Raw genomic sequence first — 16,777 nt, 5'->3', positions numbered from 1 at the left:
CGGGAGACGTGTACGCTGCGTGCGTGTTACATGAACGGGCGCGTATGTAAATATATTATATATACATATTTTTATATATATATATACATATACACATATATGATGCGTACTATGCGCACACGTGTACGCACATACTTACACCACCCGTCTCTCGCGACCTATTGAATTCCCACGAGAGGCTATTATTCTGGATTTGTTTTTGTTCGATGCGTCGTAATCGCGTCTGGAGAACGACGACGATACTTCGATGGTTCTCTTCCTCGATCTTATCTTCCTTAAATCTAACGTCTTCTCTTGTTGTATTCTTTTTCTATAACGAGGGAACATTTTTAAATATCGACTCTCAAGATTTCTATCTTATCGACGATAAACGCCATCTTGCGGAGATGAAGTTTCTTTTATCGACAAAGTTGTACAATTTGTAATAATTTAAACGCTAAAGTTATGGGAAAACATTGAAAAATGATGCCATGATTAAGTTAGGTAGAAAAGAAAAGTTAGGTCTATCTTAGATTGTGCCTTGGCAGGACGCTCGCACGCTGTGTTTATAGCGGCGGTGTGTGAATAGCGAGCACGTGTATTTCCCACAGAAAGGCAATGGGGGCTGCTACGCGCTATGGCGTGGCCAGCTGGAAGTATCAACGGTTTGACGCGATTCGCTCGTTCGTCCTTTCTACCTATATATATATACATATACATATACATATACATATATATATACCTTCATTCGTTTTGTCGAATGAATATCTTTGAATGTCCTTGCGTTAACCCTTGCACTACCGATCCTCTTGCACTTCATAACGGGATGAGGTTTTTACTATAATTTGAAACACGATACTGTTTGCTTTTAGCCTCTGGTATATTAAAAATGATCACTTAAATGATCGCTACCTGTTTATTACTCCCCGGTTATACAAATTGTAATCACTTAAAAATGATGATCGAGTAATATCTATCTGTTTAAACGATAAATTAATCGGTCTGGAATATTGTGTTTTAGAATTCCTGGAAGACGTTTGAACGTTCCTACTCCTCGACGCGAAAGCTCGATATTTTTTCAAGAGTCGGTACCTATATAATTATCAAAAACGGCGGCTATCGGCGTCGGGGTGCAACCTGTGTTATCATCCGGCTATCATAACACAGTGCCACCTCAGAGCGGGGGTGGTGGTTCGACATTTAGTGCCGCGGCGATGGTGGCAGCTGCCACCGCTACGGCCACCGCCACTGCTAGCGTGGTGGCCATGCAGGACCGCCAAGATATCCCCGCACAATTCAATCAGGTACACTACGATAAGTACCAAAAGATAGAAGCTTATCCGATAAGTAATCGCTAATTTATTATCAATTTCCTATGTTCCTTGTTATAGATGCAAAGTCAACATGGGATACCCCCCCATCAAGCGTACAACACGGGGTACGCCCAAAGGGGACCAATGGCTGGAATGGGGCCAGTTGGAATGAGCAATTTTAACGGCATGGGCGCCATGAGCCCAATGCATTCTATGAATTCCATGAATTCGATGAACAGTATGAGTGGGATGAACTCGATGAATCCTATGACACTGGGAAGCATGAACGGCATGAACGGCATGAACGGTATGACCAGTATGAACGGTATGAACCCCATGAGCTCCATGAGCAACATGGGTAATATGGGAATGAACAACATGATGGGACCTAACAACATGCAAATGAATAAGATGAACATGCAGGTAATTATTTGTTGCTATTTTTTTTCTCGGCGCTAAGTCAAAATAACGATGATGTTGACGATGATGAACACTTACGATTCATCTGTTATTCAGGCGCAGCCTCATCAAGGATATCCAAGAAGATTAGCTCCATATCCTAATCCAGCCATGCATATGGCGCAAAAGAGGCAGCAGGGTCCTTACGCCAATCCTAATCCTGCAGCAATGCAGCCAGGCTTCAACACCATGTCGACGACACAGTATCCAAATAATTATCCGGCTACGGCAAGACCAAACTTCCAGCCTCAGTATCAACCGATGCAAGGCATAAATCCCGCCACTGCAGCCGCCGCCGCCGCTGCCGCCGCCGCGACTGGTTTTGGACCGAATTCTATGATACGTGGTAATTTCAATATTTGCATTATTATATTATTAATATATTTGCATTATTATATTATTAATATTAAATTTGTACCTATCATTTTGAAAAAATAATAATAATTTCAAGGGACGAACATGAGGCAAACGACGCCATCGTATAATACGGCGTCGCAGGCAGCAGCAAACCATTACTTTAATAGCAATGGTGTACCAGTTAGTATGGGACCTACTACTGTAGGGAACCAATACATTGGTCATCAACAAAACTCAGCTTACGGTGGGGGTGGACAATCTCCGTATGTAGCTGCTGCTGCTGTCGTTGCTGCAACCACAAGTCAATACCAACAGGATGTGGCACCGATGAGAACGACGGGAGCAGCGAACATGAACTATCAGCATAGTCCTATACCTGGAAATCCAACTCCCCCGTTAACACCAGCGACGAGCATGCCACCTTACATTAGTCCAAATCCGGATATCAAACCAAATTTCAATGAAATCAAATCGCCTGTCAATATACAAAGTAAGTACGCGCAACAGTATATATATATAAAATCAAATATTTCTTTTGTACGCAATCTATGCGATATTTAACAATGAATCGTTTTGTTTATAGAAGACGATGAATTAAGATTAACATTCCCCGTTAGAGACGGTATCATTCTTCCACCATTTCGCTTAGAACATAATTTGGCTGTGAGCAATCACGTGTTCCAATTGAAATCAACGGTACATGAAACGTTAATGTGGCGATCTGACCTGGAACTACAGCTTAAATGTTTCCATCACGAAGATAGACAGATGAACACGAATTGGCCCGCAAGCGTTCAGGTTTCTGTCAATGCAACGCCACTCGGTATTGATCGTGGCGAAAACAAAACATCCCACAAGCCTCTTTATCTAAAAGACGTGTGCCAACCGGGAAGAAATACTATACAGATTACAGTATCCGCATGCTGTTGTGTAAGTAACTACAAATATTAATATTGAATATTGATGGAATATTAATTTTGAAACATTAACGCACAGTTTGTACATATTATTAATACAAATATTTATTTTCGTTTGCAGTCGCATCTATTTGTTCTCCAATTAGTTCATCGACCAAGCGTACGTAGCGTTCTGCAAGGTTTATTGCGCAAGAGATTACTTACTGCAGAACATTGCATATCTAAAATCAAAAGAAACTTTAATAATACGATCTCGAGTAACGGCATTCAATCCGAGAAGGATGTCGTGGAGCAAACAGCACTTAAGGTAAGAATGGTAATATTGCTTTATATTTTTATATTCAACTGACGAATTTGTACTTGTATTGACAATGTTTTACGAACGCGTATTATCTTTGTTAACAGGTATCTTTAAAATGTCCTATTACCTTCAAACGCATTACACTGCCAGCGAGGGGACACGATTGCAAACATATACAATGTTTCGACTTGGAGTCTTACCTGCAATTAAATTGCGAACGGGGTTCATGGAGGTGTCCTGTTTGCACGTAAGTATTCCAAAATCCAATCGATTAATCGTAATAATTGTCAGCTAAAAAAAAAAACAATATTATTATTAATAACATTATTATTTTGAATTAATAGAAAAGGAGCTCAATTAGAAGGTTTAGAAATTGATCAATATGTATGGGGTATTTTAAATACTTTAAATACAGCAGAGGTAGAGGAAGTAACGATAGATTCTGCGGCTAATTGGAAACCAGCTAAGAATTTAGCTAACATTAAATCGGAAGAGGAAAACGATTGTAAAAGAATGACGAAGGCAATGTCACCTGGAAGTATGAATATGCCTACTATGAATAACTGGGATATGAACCACCAAGCTATGAGTCCCTATATACCTCCAGACATGAGCAGCATAGTAAGCGGTTCGATGATGAACAACACTTCGTCCACATACGGAAATAACAATATCAATAACAATATCAATAACAATATCAATCACCGAAATTCATCTGGTGGATCATTTGATATTAATCCTGGGACGAATAACACAACCAATAACGATTACAATAACGGAACGGGACCTCTTACACATTTGAACGAATCTGTGAATTCCTTGGATCCCCTTAATGCTATGGAAAAGTCGTTAAATGATCAGGTATGTTTCCCTATTCATCCGTAATGGACTCTCGATTCAACATGAATTATAATAAATCTTTCCTCTTAATGCTTTCATATTTTAATTGAGTATTTTAATGATATAGATGCCGCACACTCCACACACGCCTCATACCCCTCACACACCACACACACCGGGTGGTGGTAACAGTGGTCCACCAAGTGTTCCTCCTGCATCTCAGGAATCTACAGGAAATCATAATACGTCTGGTAGTACGAGTACAAATATAAATAACGATACCGCGGATATACCGTCGGACTTAAATTTCGATCCAGCTGCGGTTATAGATGGCGAAGGTACTGGTCAAGAAGCGTTGAATGTAAGTATTAAATAATATATTTTATAAATGTATTGGATGAGATCACAATTAATTCTTCTCTTTTTTCTTTTCTTTTCTTTTTAGCTCTTGCCGGACAATGTCGTAGATGCAATGGAGCTGCTTTCATATTTAGAAACACCAGACTTAAATACTCCTCCTAGTAGTGGAGCAAGCAGCGGAAATCCCTCATCTAGCGACGACATATTAGCACTTTTTGAATAAGATCTCAAGGAACTATATTACTTCGTAATGAAATCAAATTATGATCCTGAAATCAGGGGTATGCGATCATCAGATTAGCATCCTACTGAATAATAAATAACAATTATTCCGATTTATATATGACGATAATCGTGTTTGAGGGATATAAGCAAATGTGTTGGATTCACAGTGGGTGCTCTCACCTAATCAATGGTACAAACAATCTTAGCTCTAATTGTAATAATTCCTATTGAAATGAGTTAGGGCATATGACTAGGGTAATGACGACTTTTAACATTAGTACAGCAAACACGATAATTAGTGCTTGTCTGTAAAGATTTTATTGCATGGATGGCACAATAAACTTATATTAAGATATATTAGTTGTTCTACTGAGCAAATGTTTTATTATAATTTATCGATCAAATTATTCGAATCGATTTAAATTCAATTAAACGACATGATATTTACAGAAATACAATAAAGACTTTATAAACGAAATTATTTTGTGACATATTTAAGGAGTATTTTTTTCTGTTTAAGGATTTAAATTGAAACGTTTTCTCATTGGAACACATAGTGCCACTTCAAATGTTTTGAAGTTTTCCTGCATTATCGTCTTTACGTAAAAGATCGGTCTACTCGCGTTCAAGGCTATGATGGACCTACATCACAACAGAACTATAATGTAAATGTACAGTACTTCTTGTAAATAAGTTTTAATCCAATTAGGTAATACGTTCATCTGTTGTGAACTACCCTGCTTATTAATGGATATAGCGCATATAGTGTTCCTTTCCATTAGATAAATAGTAGAGCAGATGGGAATGAATAATTGAGGGGATATTGGGCTTCACACTGGAGATATAGACAATTATTCTTCACGATGTATCTCCTGAGAAAAGAAAACAAAATTTAGATGCCATTAATGATGATATAAGTCAAAACATATATTGCAAATAATTTTGGTTTATTTACTTTGGAGAAATAAAATATTCTTTTCGAGAGATAATCACTATTTAAAAAACGTAAAAAGACTATATTTAATGTAAAAAACAAAAAAAAAAACAAAAAGGCTACACACGATAGCATAAATTTCGATTATTTCTTTATGATTATTCTTTATTATTTTCTCTCTTTTTATCTTTATTAGTTTATTTTAATATATTTTATATTTTAAATTCTTTACATATTTGACTTGATAACAAAAAAATGAATTGGATAATTATTAAATAAATTAATATATATCGCGTAAAAGTGTTAATTAAATTCATATAAACTTGTACGAATAAAATATGACTTGTATTAGGACTTTTAATTTAATCTAACTTTAAACCAATCAACAACTTAAAAATGCTAACTAAGTGATATATTGAAAATAAAAATATCTTCAAACAATAGTATTAATCTGACAGCAAGCATATTGCAAGTATTAATAAGATACATCTCTCAAGATACATCAAAATTTAGAAACAATTTGCATATACATATAGAGTTTATTTTCACATTTCTATAACAGATGTTTGCGTTAATGGTTTGAATTTATTTGTTGTTTTTCTTTTTCTTTTTTTTCTTTTATCATTATTATTATCATTACTATTATTATTATTATTATCATTACTATTATATTATTATGTATTGTGATAATTCTTATTGAATATCGAATAATTAATTATTAATGCACAATAAATAATACGAAATGTCAAATATGTAAAAAGGTCAATTAGAAAAATAATGTAAATTACTAGAAGAAATACATCCTGAAATGATAATGTGTAATCAAATTTTTGTTATAAGCGGTACTGAATCAAATTAAGTTATAATTATATATATAATACATCTGTGTAAAAAAGGGGACGAAAAAATATTGTTATGAATAACCGAAAAAGCGATGATCTATATAGGATGAAAATAAGCTCTATATAATCTTTCGCACAAATATTGAGAAAAATTCATTTGATGGTTCTCTTTTTCCATTAACGTTCAAAACTAAATCAGTTGTATCTGCCTGAATAAGATACTGCCAGAGTGATACCGCCCACAATTTCCCCGCTTGTGTAGTGGTTATTACATTTGTATCTTTTGTGATTGAAAAACAAAAAAGAAGAAAAAAGAAAAAAGAGAAAGAAAGAACGAAAGGAAAAAAGAAAAGAGAAAATATACTTAAAGTGATTCATGTAGATTATACAAATTTTATATAAAAGTGTATTTATGATATATATTATCACACAAGGATGAATTAGATGCGGTAAAGTTTCTATTCCTATAAACTACTATAATATTATTAAAATTAGATTTTAATATTACTTAAGATTAAGCGCGCTCTATTGTATAATATTTGTATATATGATAAATAGAATAATAATATAAGTAAAATGGCAGATACTTACTGGCCAACAATAATAACAGTGAAAGAATAATTATCCTAATTATTTCTCAGAACCAAAACAATTAAAAATTGTATGAGAATACCCTCTATATTAGATAATGGTAACACGTACATGGCTGCGGATTGATTATTCGCATGGTCAATAATTGTACTGTTATTTCTAATAGAATTATTACTTACTTATTAAAGACCTAACTTACCTAAAAAGAAATTTATTGCAAACTGTAAGCTTTACTTAGGATTGCCAAGAAGTAGCATATGCAAAGTATAAGTGCGATTGTACATAGGCAACATCTACCTATACCTACTTAGAATAATATCCTAAAATAATACACTACATGATCTTGGTTCTTAAGAGACGCAGAGATTTATATACATATGCTGCTTTATACGCAGAAATTTATATATACAAAAAAGAACAAAGATACAAAATGAAAACTTTATTATTGTTTTAGATTCATTCTACTATCATTTTAATACAACTTTTACAAATCAAACTAATTGGCTTTTATATAAATCTATTTTTACGATTACAAGCAAAGGACACTGATTTGTGAGCTTGTCGTACACAAATTTCGTTTGTTTGTAATTCCTATTGTGATGATGATAATGATGATAATGATATATATAATTGATAATATGCTTTATTATATATATTGAGATAAAAAGATAAAGAAATGAAATTCTCTAAGAAAGAATTTATTTTATAGAAGAAAAAAGAAAATACCTTATTGAAAATAAAATGGTTGCATTTATGTCTATGAACCTAGTTTACGTCACGTTTCAAATTGGCTTATACATATATATGGTCTTTTCGGTTCATTTATATACACAGAAATATTTTTAAAAAATTTCAAACTTGGATTATTAAAAATATGAAGAAACTTTTTATATGAAAGAATTAATAACTTTGCACGATTAAAATTTTGCACCATTAAAATAATTTAAACCTCCATTCCTATCGATTTTCCCTCCTCTCGATGACGTAGTACCACTAGAGTCAAACACACTACTTTATCGGTTAAAAAAATTATGAAATTTAATTATACGATTATTAAAAAAAAAAAGAATGAAGATTATTGATATTCTAAATCATTTTTACGTAGAAAGTTTCTTCATATTTTTAATAGCTCAAGTTTTATGTTTGACAATGAGCCTTGATGGTTAGGTGTATATATTCGAATCGAATATACTATATGGTGTGTATATATGTGTATATGTATACATATATACATAAATTAATTCGCGAATACGTATTAATTTCAGGTCAAATAATAAATCTCTACGACTCTAATATTATATACTCTATAAAATGTTAGAGAGCTATATAATTTTGATCTTATTGTGCATCAGACGAAATCGTTCGATTACAAAGAAAACAAAAAAAGGATATACAATAATCGTCGCCTTTTCGAAGGCTTGAGATGTTTAAAAAAAAACCAATTCGACACTGTATTTTCATGCGCTGTAACACAGTGATACTGATAATGTATAAAAGAAAAGTCAAGAAAAGAAAAGAAAAGAGAAAAAGGAAAATTATAGGAATTAAATACAATACAATACATAAAGAATATTCCTTAGCATCAAATAGAAAAAATGTTTGGAAATACCAAATTGTATAGGAAAACGATCAATTAATAAGAATAATAGATATCAATTTGCATTTCTTAAGTCACCTACAAACAGAATCATATCAACATTAATTAGATTCACTATTAAACGCATTAATTAAAATACACACGTGCGCGCGCATAAATAAAGTAAATTTATTCGAAAAATTTACCAAAGTAAATAATAAGAATAATTAATGCCTTTGGCAATCGGTACGAAATATAACTGTGGAAGAATAATCAGTCTTAATCCCCCAAACGCATACATATTTGCAAACATAAATACATACGTGCACATTGAGGAAATACTGTAATATCATTGGTTGCATCGCCGTAAGAAGGTAATAAAAAATACCAAGAACAAAAAATAAAACAAACAATTTTAATATGTACACGAAGACCAGTTTATAACATGTATGAGAGACACACATTGTTTCTTAAAGTAACAGTTAGGAAGATTCAATAAAAAAAGCCATAAAATATCTATTGTCTGTGGTCTTTCTACATTTTCGATCCACTTTTAAGGTTTCTATAATAAAAAAGAAAAAATAAATAAAAAAGAATGAAATTATTTGAAAAATTAGATCGATCGATGATTGGTCGTTGCACTTCGACGACATATTCGTAACGATTTTCTTTTATAATGAGGTTTCTTTTTTAAATATAAATAAAAAATATTTTCATATAAATATTCGATACCTTAAATATTTGAAGTTTGAATTTTGTTCGAAAATCGATTTTAAGAATGATTGCGATATATATTTGATATAGTAAAAATAAAAATAAATTCTATTCTCTCTTCTCACATTCGATTAAATGGCAGCAAAATAACCTTTTCTTGAGTACTGATTGTACTACAATCTGCTAAGCATCTTCCTCCATTGGTTCAACCTTTATAGATTACTCCAGTAAGGTGCAGCTAGGTAAAGGATTGACCTGTTACCATGGAAACGCATTGACCAATCATATTTAACTAAAAAGAGATAGAACATCGTGTCGTTCCACGTCCTATCTCCTTTATCATCTATAAAGTTTTAATAATTCAACAATGGGATCCAGCTGTCAAATGAGTTCGATTTTTTATTCTTATATTTTTTAATATCATTCTTTAAACATAAACAAAATAATTTTATTGTTGTCAATTCGTAATCATATATATATTACATAAAATTTGTATCGAAGTCAAATAATTATCGAGAAAGATATGATAGGAAATCTTGCTGCCAAACTACGATTACTTTTGCCAGATAAAACAGTAACAGGTATATTTAATTTTGTTTGTCAATTAAAAGTTATATGCAATGAACAAATAATAGTGCAATAATGTTCGACGTTATTGTTACTGTAATCAAATATTTCTGTTTGTTAAAGAAGTTATATATTTAAAGGTAATTTATAATATGAGTTGAGTTTTTTCTTTATTTATTCATGTAGAATGTTTTGTTATTATTCTTAATTTAATAGCATACCATAAGTACCAACAAAGTCTAGTATTTTCATTGGACTATCGCATTAAAAGGGAACTTTTCAATTGGAAACAGACAAAAGGAAACATTGTTGGATTGTATGATTGAAAAGGAAGTATTAATAAAAGTGCATTATAACTGTTCTATCAGTAAAAAAAAAAAGCAAGTAAAATAATAGGAATTACATGATTAGTTAAAAGTAAGGATTGTTCTGTTTATTTTTTAGTTTTGGTATTTTGTTTGTTCCTTTTTAGTTCTTCTATATTTTCTCGTAACTCTTACTACTTCTTTTTCTACTTATTGCTCTTATTTCGTTAACATTGACATTTATGGAACTAAACTAATATATTATTTGTGTGTATATACCTTTTGACGATTAACCTTTTGCACTCAAAGGTTTTTTGTATTCATATTACCAACTACTTGTTTCTAACTACTCATTTCTGAGAAGAATAAATGAAATTGTTATGATTGGTTTTTATAATTATGTTAGGAACTGGAAATTATTTGTATTTAAATAAAAATGGTTTTGGAGTGGAGCCCTCGAGTTTAAAAACTCATTTTAAATGGCTGCTATTTTTTTAAATGTCAATGTTTTATGCAATTAACTATATCATAATAAAATTGTATAATAACTTATGCTTCTATTTATATCGTAAATATTTGGGAATACTTAATAGTCCTTATTAACTTCTTTAAATATTAAAATGTCTGAAAATCCTACAACTTTATGAATATAAAGTTGCAATCTTTATTCTTACTACTTACTTATATTGTAATTTATAATAAATACTATATAATAACTTTATGTATATAAATATTGTAACACTAATATATTAATTCATTGATATTTTTTTTAGCTAATGCATAATCTATATTTTCATTTGTAGCCGAACAATGGAAACTTTTGGGTCAAGAAAAAGATGGATCTCTGCTTATTTGTTGGCTGGAAGAAAAATTATTAGAAGACGATACAGTTTCGCAATATACTGTTGTAGGCCATTACGACCGGATTAAAAATAAATTACAGGTAAATATTGCATTTAAAATTGTATACAATTTAGGAGAGATAGACAATAAGAATTATATTTTCTAGATCCTACATCGTTTTCAAATGATATTGAATATTGTTCAAGCTACAGTAAATCAAAGCTGTTCTTTACTTGGCTATGTGACCAAGCAAAATTCGACTATTGAAAAAGTTGTAGAATCTATTGAAGAAAATAATTCTAAAGTAGAAGAGTCGACTGTAAGTGTAGAAACTTATCAAGCATATGTAATGAAACTTGACACAGAAAAACTCTATGATTTAAAAATTGAAAGATCCAAACAAGTGCGTATTCAATTCTTATATAGAGAGAAACTACAATCTACAACAGATAAATTTTTATTATTACTTCATCAAGAATGTAAGTATGTAATAAAGTTACCATTAAATTAATTTGAATTTATTTGTACTTTTCTTATATATTAATATTACCATTTTATTTATCTAGGTGTCATGATATATACTGTTGTATTTGATACATCAGCAGAAACTTTATGGGAAATACAAGAATTAAAACACGAGGAATTAGTAAAAGAATTTGTTTGGGCTCAATGGGATATGACAAATCAAGTCTTATATCATATTCATCATAGAAGAATTCCGACGAGTTTAGTGAGCGAAGATAACGATGAAAATAATGTCAAATCGACTCGTTCAAATCCAACGCTTAGTGGACTACAATTTCATGATGATCTTCCACATGAAACAGTGGTAAATATTTTATTATGCAATAAATATTTCTGTGTAACTAACTATTTATTACAATGTTTTAATTTTCAGTTAAATATCCCTTTAAACTTACCTCAATTATCAACTACTTCCAATTGTGGGACTTACGAAGATGATGTTATACCTTTGAGAGTTCACGACTGCTCTTTAGACCTTATTGTAGTATCAGATTCTAAAGGAATGGTCTGTGTTTGTCATCATTATTTATATAGACCAATGAAAACACAACCCGTACTTGGTTCTTTAAATGAGTCTAATACTGTACACTTTGCATATTCAGTAACACTTCTTCATCACAGTTGTGTCATTCATTGCGTTATACCAGGCATACCATGGTCACGAGCTAAACTCATAAGGCCAACTTTTGCAATATATCAAAATCATTATATGATTGTATTCGTACAAGGTTTACTTATACATCTTCTTGAAATAGGACTCAATCACGATCCGTGTTGTCATATATTATGTGGTTCTTCGACACCTGTCGTATCACATGCTTCTTATTTGGTACCATTACTTGACTTACAAAATACGGAAGAAGGAAATTATAAGAAGCAAGAATCTTCTGGCCTTTATCATAATATTACAGAAAATAAAATTGGCTACTTAGATGGAAGTAGTATATTTTCTAATTCGGGTTCGAAAATTTTAACCATCGATTTACCTACCTTGGATCTCGTAGAATTATCTATTTCTAGTGATTTTCTTATGGACATTTTTCGTAAGGAAACTTCTGTCGAAGTACGCTTGGGAATTTTACATTATTTTATTTGTCATAAAAATGATATGGAAATTATTGCTGAATTAGTATCTATCGTGGCAGAAAAACCACGACTCTTGGAGATCGTACGATACATGCAAGAAATTCTCATTGGCGGATCGTATGTTCTCGTACAAAAGAATTTACTTGCAGATGCTATGCCTTTGTTAACGTTATTACCTGTTACTACTATGGAAGAGTACATGAGTTTTGAAATAAAAGTCAATGATTTAAATATAACGTTAAGCCATGAAAAATTATGGAATACATCTGTTATGTTGCTTTCACCGCAACAAAGATTAGTTCCTTATCAGAGTGACTTGTGGACTAGACTTTGGGAACAATTAAATAAAAATATTCAAGATAAGCCAAGATTTCAGCCGAGTAAAATTGCGGAGAAATTATTAGTCTCGTTGGCGTGTTATCAACCAGAGGCATTATCCAGATGCAGTACTCCTATGTCTCCAAGTGGAGGGTAATATCATCTAACGTAACACACACATTTTCTTCTTTATTTATATCATATCTGGCTAATATATCATCTAATTATATATATTAAATATACAGATTTGTTATGGCTACAGTTGCTCTTGGAGATTTATTAGGTAATCGTAGCAACAAGTTATTGGATTCCAGTTTACCATTTACAGAAAGTGAAAGTTGCACTGCTTCCAAACAAGAACATATCGTTTCTGTAAATTTACGCGAGCTTTCAATGTATCTTTTGAAGAATGGTACACAGTCATCTACGTCTCATATTCAGGGTTCATGCACAGCTTTACAAGTTCATGCAATGGCCACGAGATATGTAGCTGCACAATTAGAAACATCACGTATTTTGTGTCACATGCTTTGTCGGGCTGCTAACGTTGATTTACGAATTGAACAAGAACGCGGTTTTATGCTTATGTAAGAATATGCCTTCAATTGTTTCTATGTTACAACAATACATGATTTAGAAACATTATAATACTTATATTTCATTTCAGTGATCAATTAGATAATGGAAAACGATGGTTATTATTTATGCTTTTGGAGCGTTATAGATATGCGTTAGAAAATATAGCGTATCCTGCTCCCCAAGGATTCACTTCCTTTTTTACATATCTTGGATATAAAACATTAAATTATTCTATGTTTTTACAATATGTTCAGAGAGCAGTATTTGAACTTCAAGTAGATGTTACCAAAATTATTATGGCAGGTATATATCACTGCATTCATATTTTGTATAGGTATATTTATTATAAATAAGAATCTATTGTGTTAGATATAAGTGATACAAAAGAAAATACTGTTAAAAAATTGGCTTTACTATCTTTGCTACCACGATCTCGAGCAAAAAGACTTTTAAATCAATGGTTACATCCAGTCAGCTTTATGCTAAGAGCTCGCGAACATGCAGCTAATATTTTATCTGGTGAGGTAGCTCAAAATCGTGGAAGATCTTTCCAACATCGTAATAATCATAATGGTAAGTAATAATCATAATTTCAAATAATAGAAATAACAAAAAACAATAACAACTTAAATCTAATAAAAGAAAACTTGTTTCTAGGTTTAGCAGCATTTCCTTCAGCGGATCGTTTGTCACCTTTAGATACATTTCTTGATCTACTAACTGCAAAAGGTATATATATAATATAAATTAATATAAACAATATATATATTTATATTTAAATGTAATACGTAAACTAATGGCGCTTCTTTTTACTAATATTATTTTAGCTAGTCTTGCCGAATTAGATTTCGGTTTGCTTATGGAAGCAACGGTAACATCCACCGAAGATTTTTTATAAATAAAACAAATTAACATTTTAATTCAAATGTTCAAGTTACATTAAAAATGTAAGCGTTTTTGTTTTAAATATACAAAATATTAAATATGAGAGAGAGAAAATATAATTAATATAAATAATTTTCTTTATACTCTTAGCTACTTAGAAATGTTTCATTTTGTAAAATGAATATAATAGATTATAGATTTTAATTACAATGGATAATAATGATTTGTATTACCATTATTTAAAGAAAAATGTTTAATCGTACACATTGTTCTTTATCCTATTAGATTTTATTCGGATATAAATACAGATTATATTATATCATTTTCTAATAGATTGTCTAAAAAATATTTATTTTCTTACAAATACTATTTCTTTTTGTATTCGGACGTAATGATATATATATACGAGAGATTTATTTATAAATTAAATATATAAACAATAATCTAAATTTTATTTATGTAACAGACAGAATTAACATAATCGCTAGTAAAAATCTCTTTATCCGTAGTTATTAATTACACGTTAATTATCTAGAAACTTATGACAAACGTAATACAAATATTATTTTAAATAAAAATTATATATAAAGCTTTCTCTTCTCGTTATATGCATATATATTATGGACATTAAATTTCTATTTTTAATATGATTTGAATATTTTCAACAAAAAAAAATTCATAAACAAAATCTTCGTATTTTATTTTAATATTAATGAATAATATTTAATAAAGTATTTTTAAAAGACACACGTTTTATAGAAAATCCATAGCTATTACATTATTGGATTATTTAGACTGTAGAATTGTAAGTATAGTACGAACTATACATTTTTTTGTATATCGTTATAGATATTATTTATTTGTTGACTAACTTTATAGGAGGAACTAATTATCAAATTAACGAATCAATTTAGTACGCGTTTTATACAAAATAAATAAATTATTATTTATATACGAGATGGACCAATCAAGAGGAAAGAGACGATTATATTCTAAAATAATTTAGAAATTTTCCTAACAAATTTTAATAACCAATTTTCATTATTTTTAACTTTTTTAATCAATAAAGTAAGTGTATAAAATTTCATTATTGTTTATAATCAAGTATATTAATTATCTAATACTTTTTTTTTCTAAAAGAATTTATGAATAACAAATTGTTTAATTATATAGAACTGTTTATAATTATTTAATTCAAGGGAACGATAGTACTTGCTTTTTTCTTGGAATATTTTACGGGAGCACACAAAAAAGGAGATAGAATGGAAATAATTCTTTATATCGCAATAACATATTCCATATTCTGATTAAAAAATTACATTGTTATTATTATTAAGTAGAAATAAGTGTTATTATACACAGCTTATAAAACAGTCTCCTATTATATTTGTATTTTTTTTAGAAGATAATCGACTAATTCCTCATAAGCGAACTATTTTTATATACCATTATCTGTAGTTATTTAAATGTCTATTTAAACTCAGAATTAAAATAAACTAAAATTGTAAGATGTTAATAAGTAGAGCAACGTATCATAGTTTGTATTATGACAAAAATAAAAAAAGAATTACTTATTTGTATAATTAAAACAAAAATACTATATAGTATTCATGAAAGAAAAACTTGTTAATTCTATATATGTATATAATATTTAAAAAACGAGACTAAGAATAAGAAAAAAGAAAAAAGAAATAAGAAGTATCATTGACCGTTAGCTATATATGAGATTGTACACACATCGATATACTTTGATGTATTAACAGCAAAACAAGCTTTGTCCGTGAACAAGCGTAAAAAAATAATCACCTGCAAATTAGAATAAACATGTGATTAATATGTTACATATCTCACAAAGTAATAATTACAATCGTTTGTTCAAAATAAATTCAAAAATCACTATGTAATAATAATAATAATTAATTACTAAGCATAAGATTTCAGTGTTTTAAGATCAAATCACACGAAAAAAAACGATTTCTGTTTGTTTTTATTTTCTATTAAATAAATTAATCTTTGTAATTTAACGATATATAAAGATATGTACGAATTTACAATAAGTGTGCTTTCTCTTAAAACAGATCACATATTATATCTATGATAAATTGAAAGCTTGTGTGACGACAGCGAGCAAATATCAAATATGAAAGTCGAACGCTGAAATCTTAGCTCTCTCTCTTACACACAAACACACTATAACTGTATATATTTGATTTAATATTAATACAATAATCTAATCAACAGTTATGCAAAAAAATATAATA

General features: G+C 30.3%; 2 protein-coding genes across 6 annotated transcripts; both read left to right on the top strand.

The window, feature by feature from the left end:
• The first annotated feature begins 1,095 nt into the window (after nt 1-1,095).
• Nucleotides 1,096-5,632, top strand: LOC122518960 (zinc finger MIZ domain-containing protein 1). 2 transcript variants are annotated; one of them, XM_043638100.1, is made up of 10 exons: nt 1,096-1,283; nt 1,371-1,715; nt 1,809-2,097; nt 2,203-2,598; nt 2,695-3,038; nt 3,147-3,332; nt 3,431-3,573; nt 3,671-4,187; nt 4,294-4,527; nt 4,612-5,632. In XM_043638100.1, exons 1-10 carry the CDS (start codon nt 1,194-1,196, stop codon nt 4,747-4,749), a joined length of 2,682 nt encoding a protein of 893 aa, XP_043494035.1. In that variant the 5' UTR covers nt 1,096-1,193; the 3' UTR covers nt 4,750-5,632. The 2 variants fall into 2 exon arrangements, with proteins under 2 accessions (XP_043494035.1, XP_043494034.1); XM_043638099.1 differs by having other exon boundaries at nt 2,692-3,038.
• LOC122518959 (protein pigeon) lies at nt 4,859-14,593 on the top strand. Of its 4 annotated transcripts, none has more exons than XM_043638097.1 (11): nt 9,693-9,989; nt 10,192-10,392; nt 11,084-11,223; nt 11,290-11,602; nt 11,690-11,952; nt 12,022-13,205; nt 13,298-13,639; nt 13,720-13,934; nt 14,001-14,204; nt 14,289-14,360; nt 14,459-14,593. In XM_043638097.1, the coding sequence occupies exons 4-11, from the start codon at nt 11,308-11,310 to the stop codon at nt 14,527-14,529; spliced, it is 2,646 nt and encodes an 881-aa protein (XP_043494032.1). In that variant the 5' UTR covers nt 9,693-9,989; nt 10,192-10,392; nt 11,084-11,223; nt 11,290-11,307; the 3' UTR covers nt 14,530-14,593. The 4 variants fall into 4 exon arrangements, with proteins under 4 accessions (XP_043494030.1, XP_043494032.1, XP_043494031.1 ...); XM_043638098.1 differs by lacking the exon at nt 9,693-9,989 and adding an exon at nt 10,026-10,115; XM_043638095.1 differs by lacking the exons at nt 9,693-9,989; nt 10,192-10,392 and adding an exon at nt 4,859-4,941.
• Nucleotides 14,594-16,777: the final 2,184 nt, after the last annotated feature.

This window comes from Polistes fuscatus, unplaced genomic scaffold (genome assembly GCF_010416935.1).
Source record: "Polistes fuscatus isolate 324 unplaced genomic scaffold, CU_Pfus_HIC Scaffold27, whole genome shotgun sequence".
In the NCBI taxonomy this organism is placed as follows: Eukaryota; Metazoa; Arthropoda; class Insecta; order Hymenoptera; family Vespidae; genus Polistes; species Polistes fuscatus.
The sequence above is the reverse complement of the archived record's forward strand: the minus strand, read 5'-3'. Positions and strand labels throughout refer to the sequence as shown.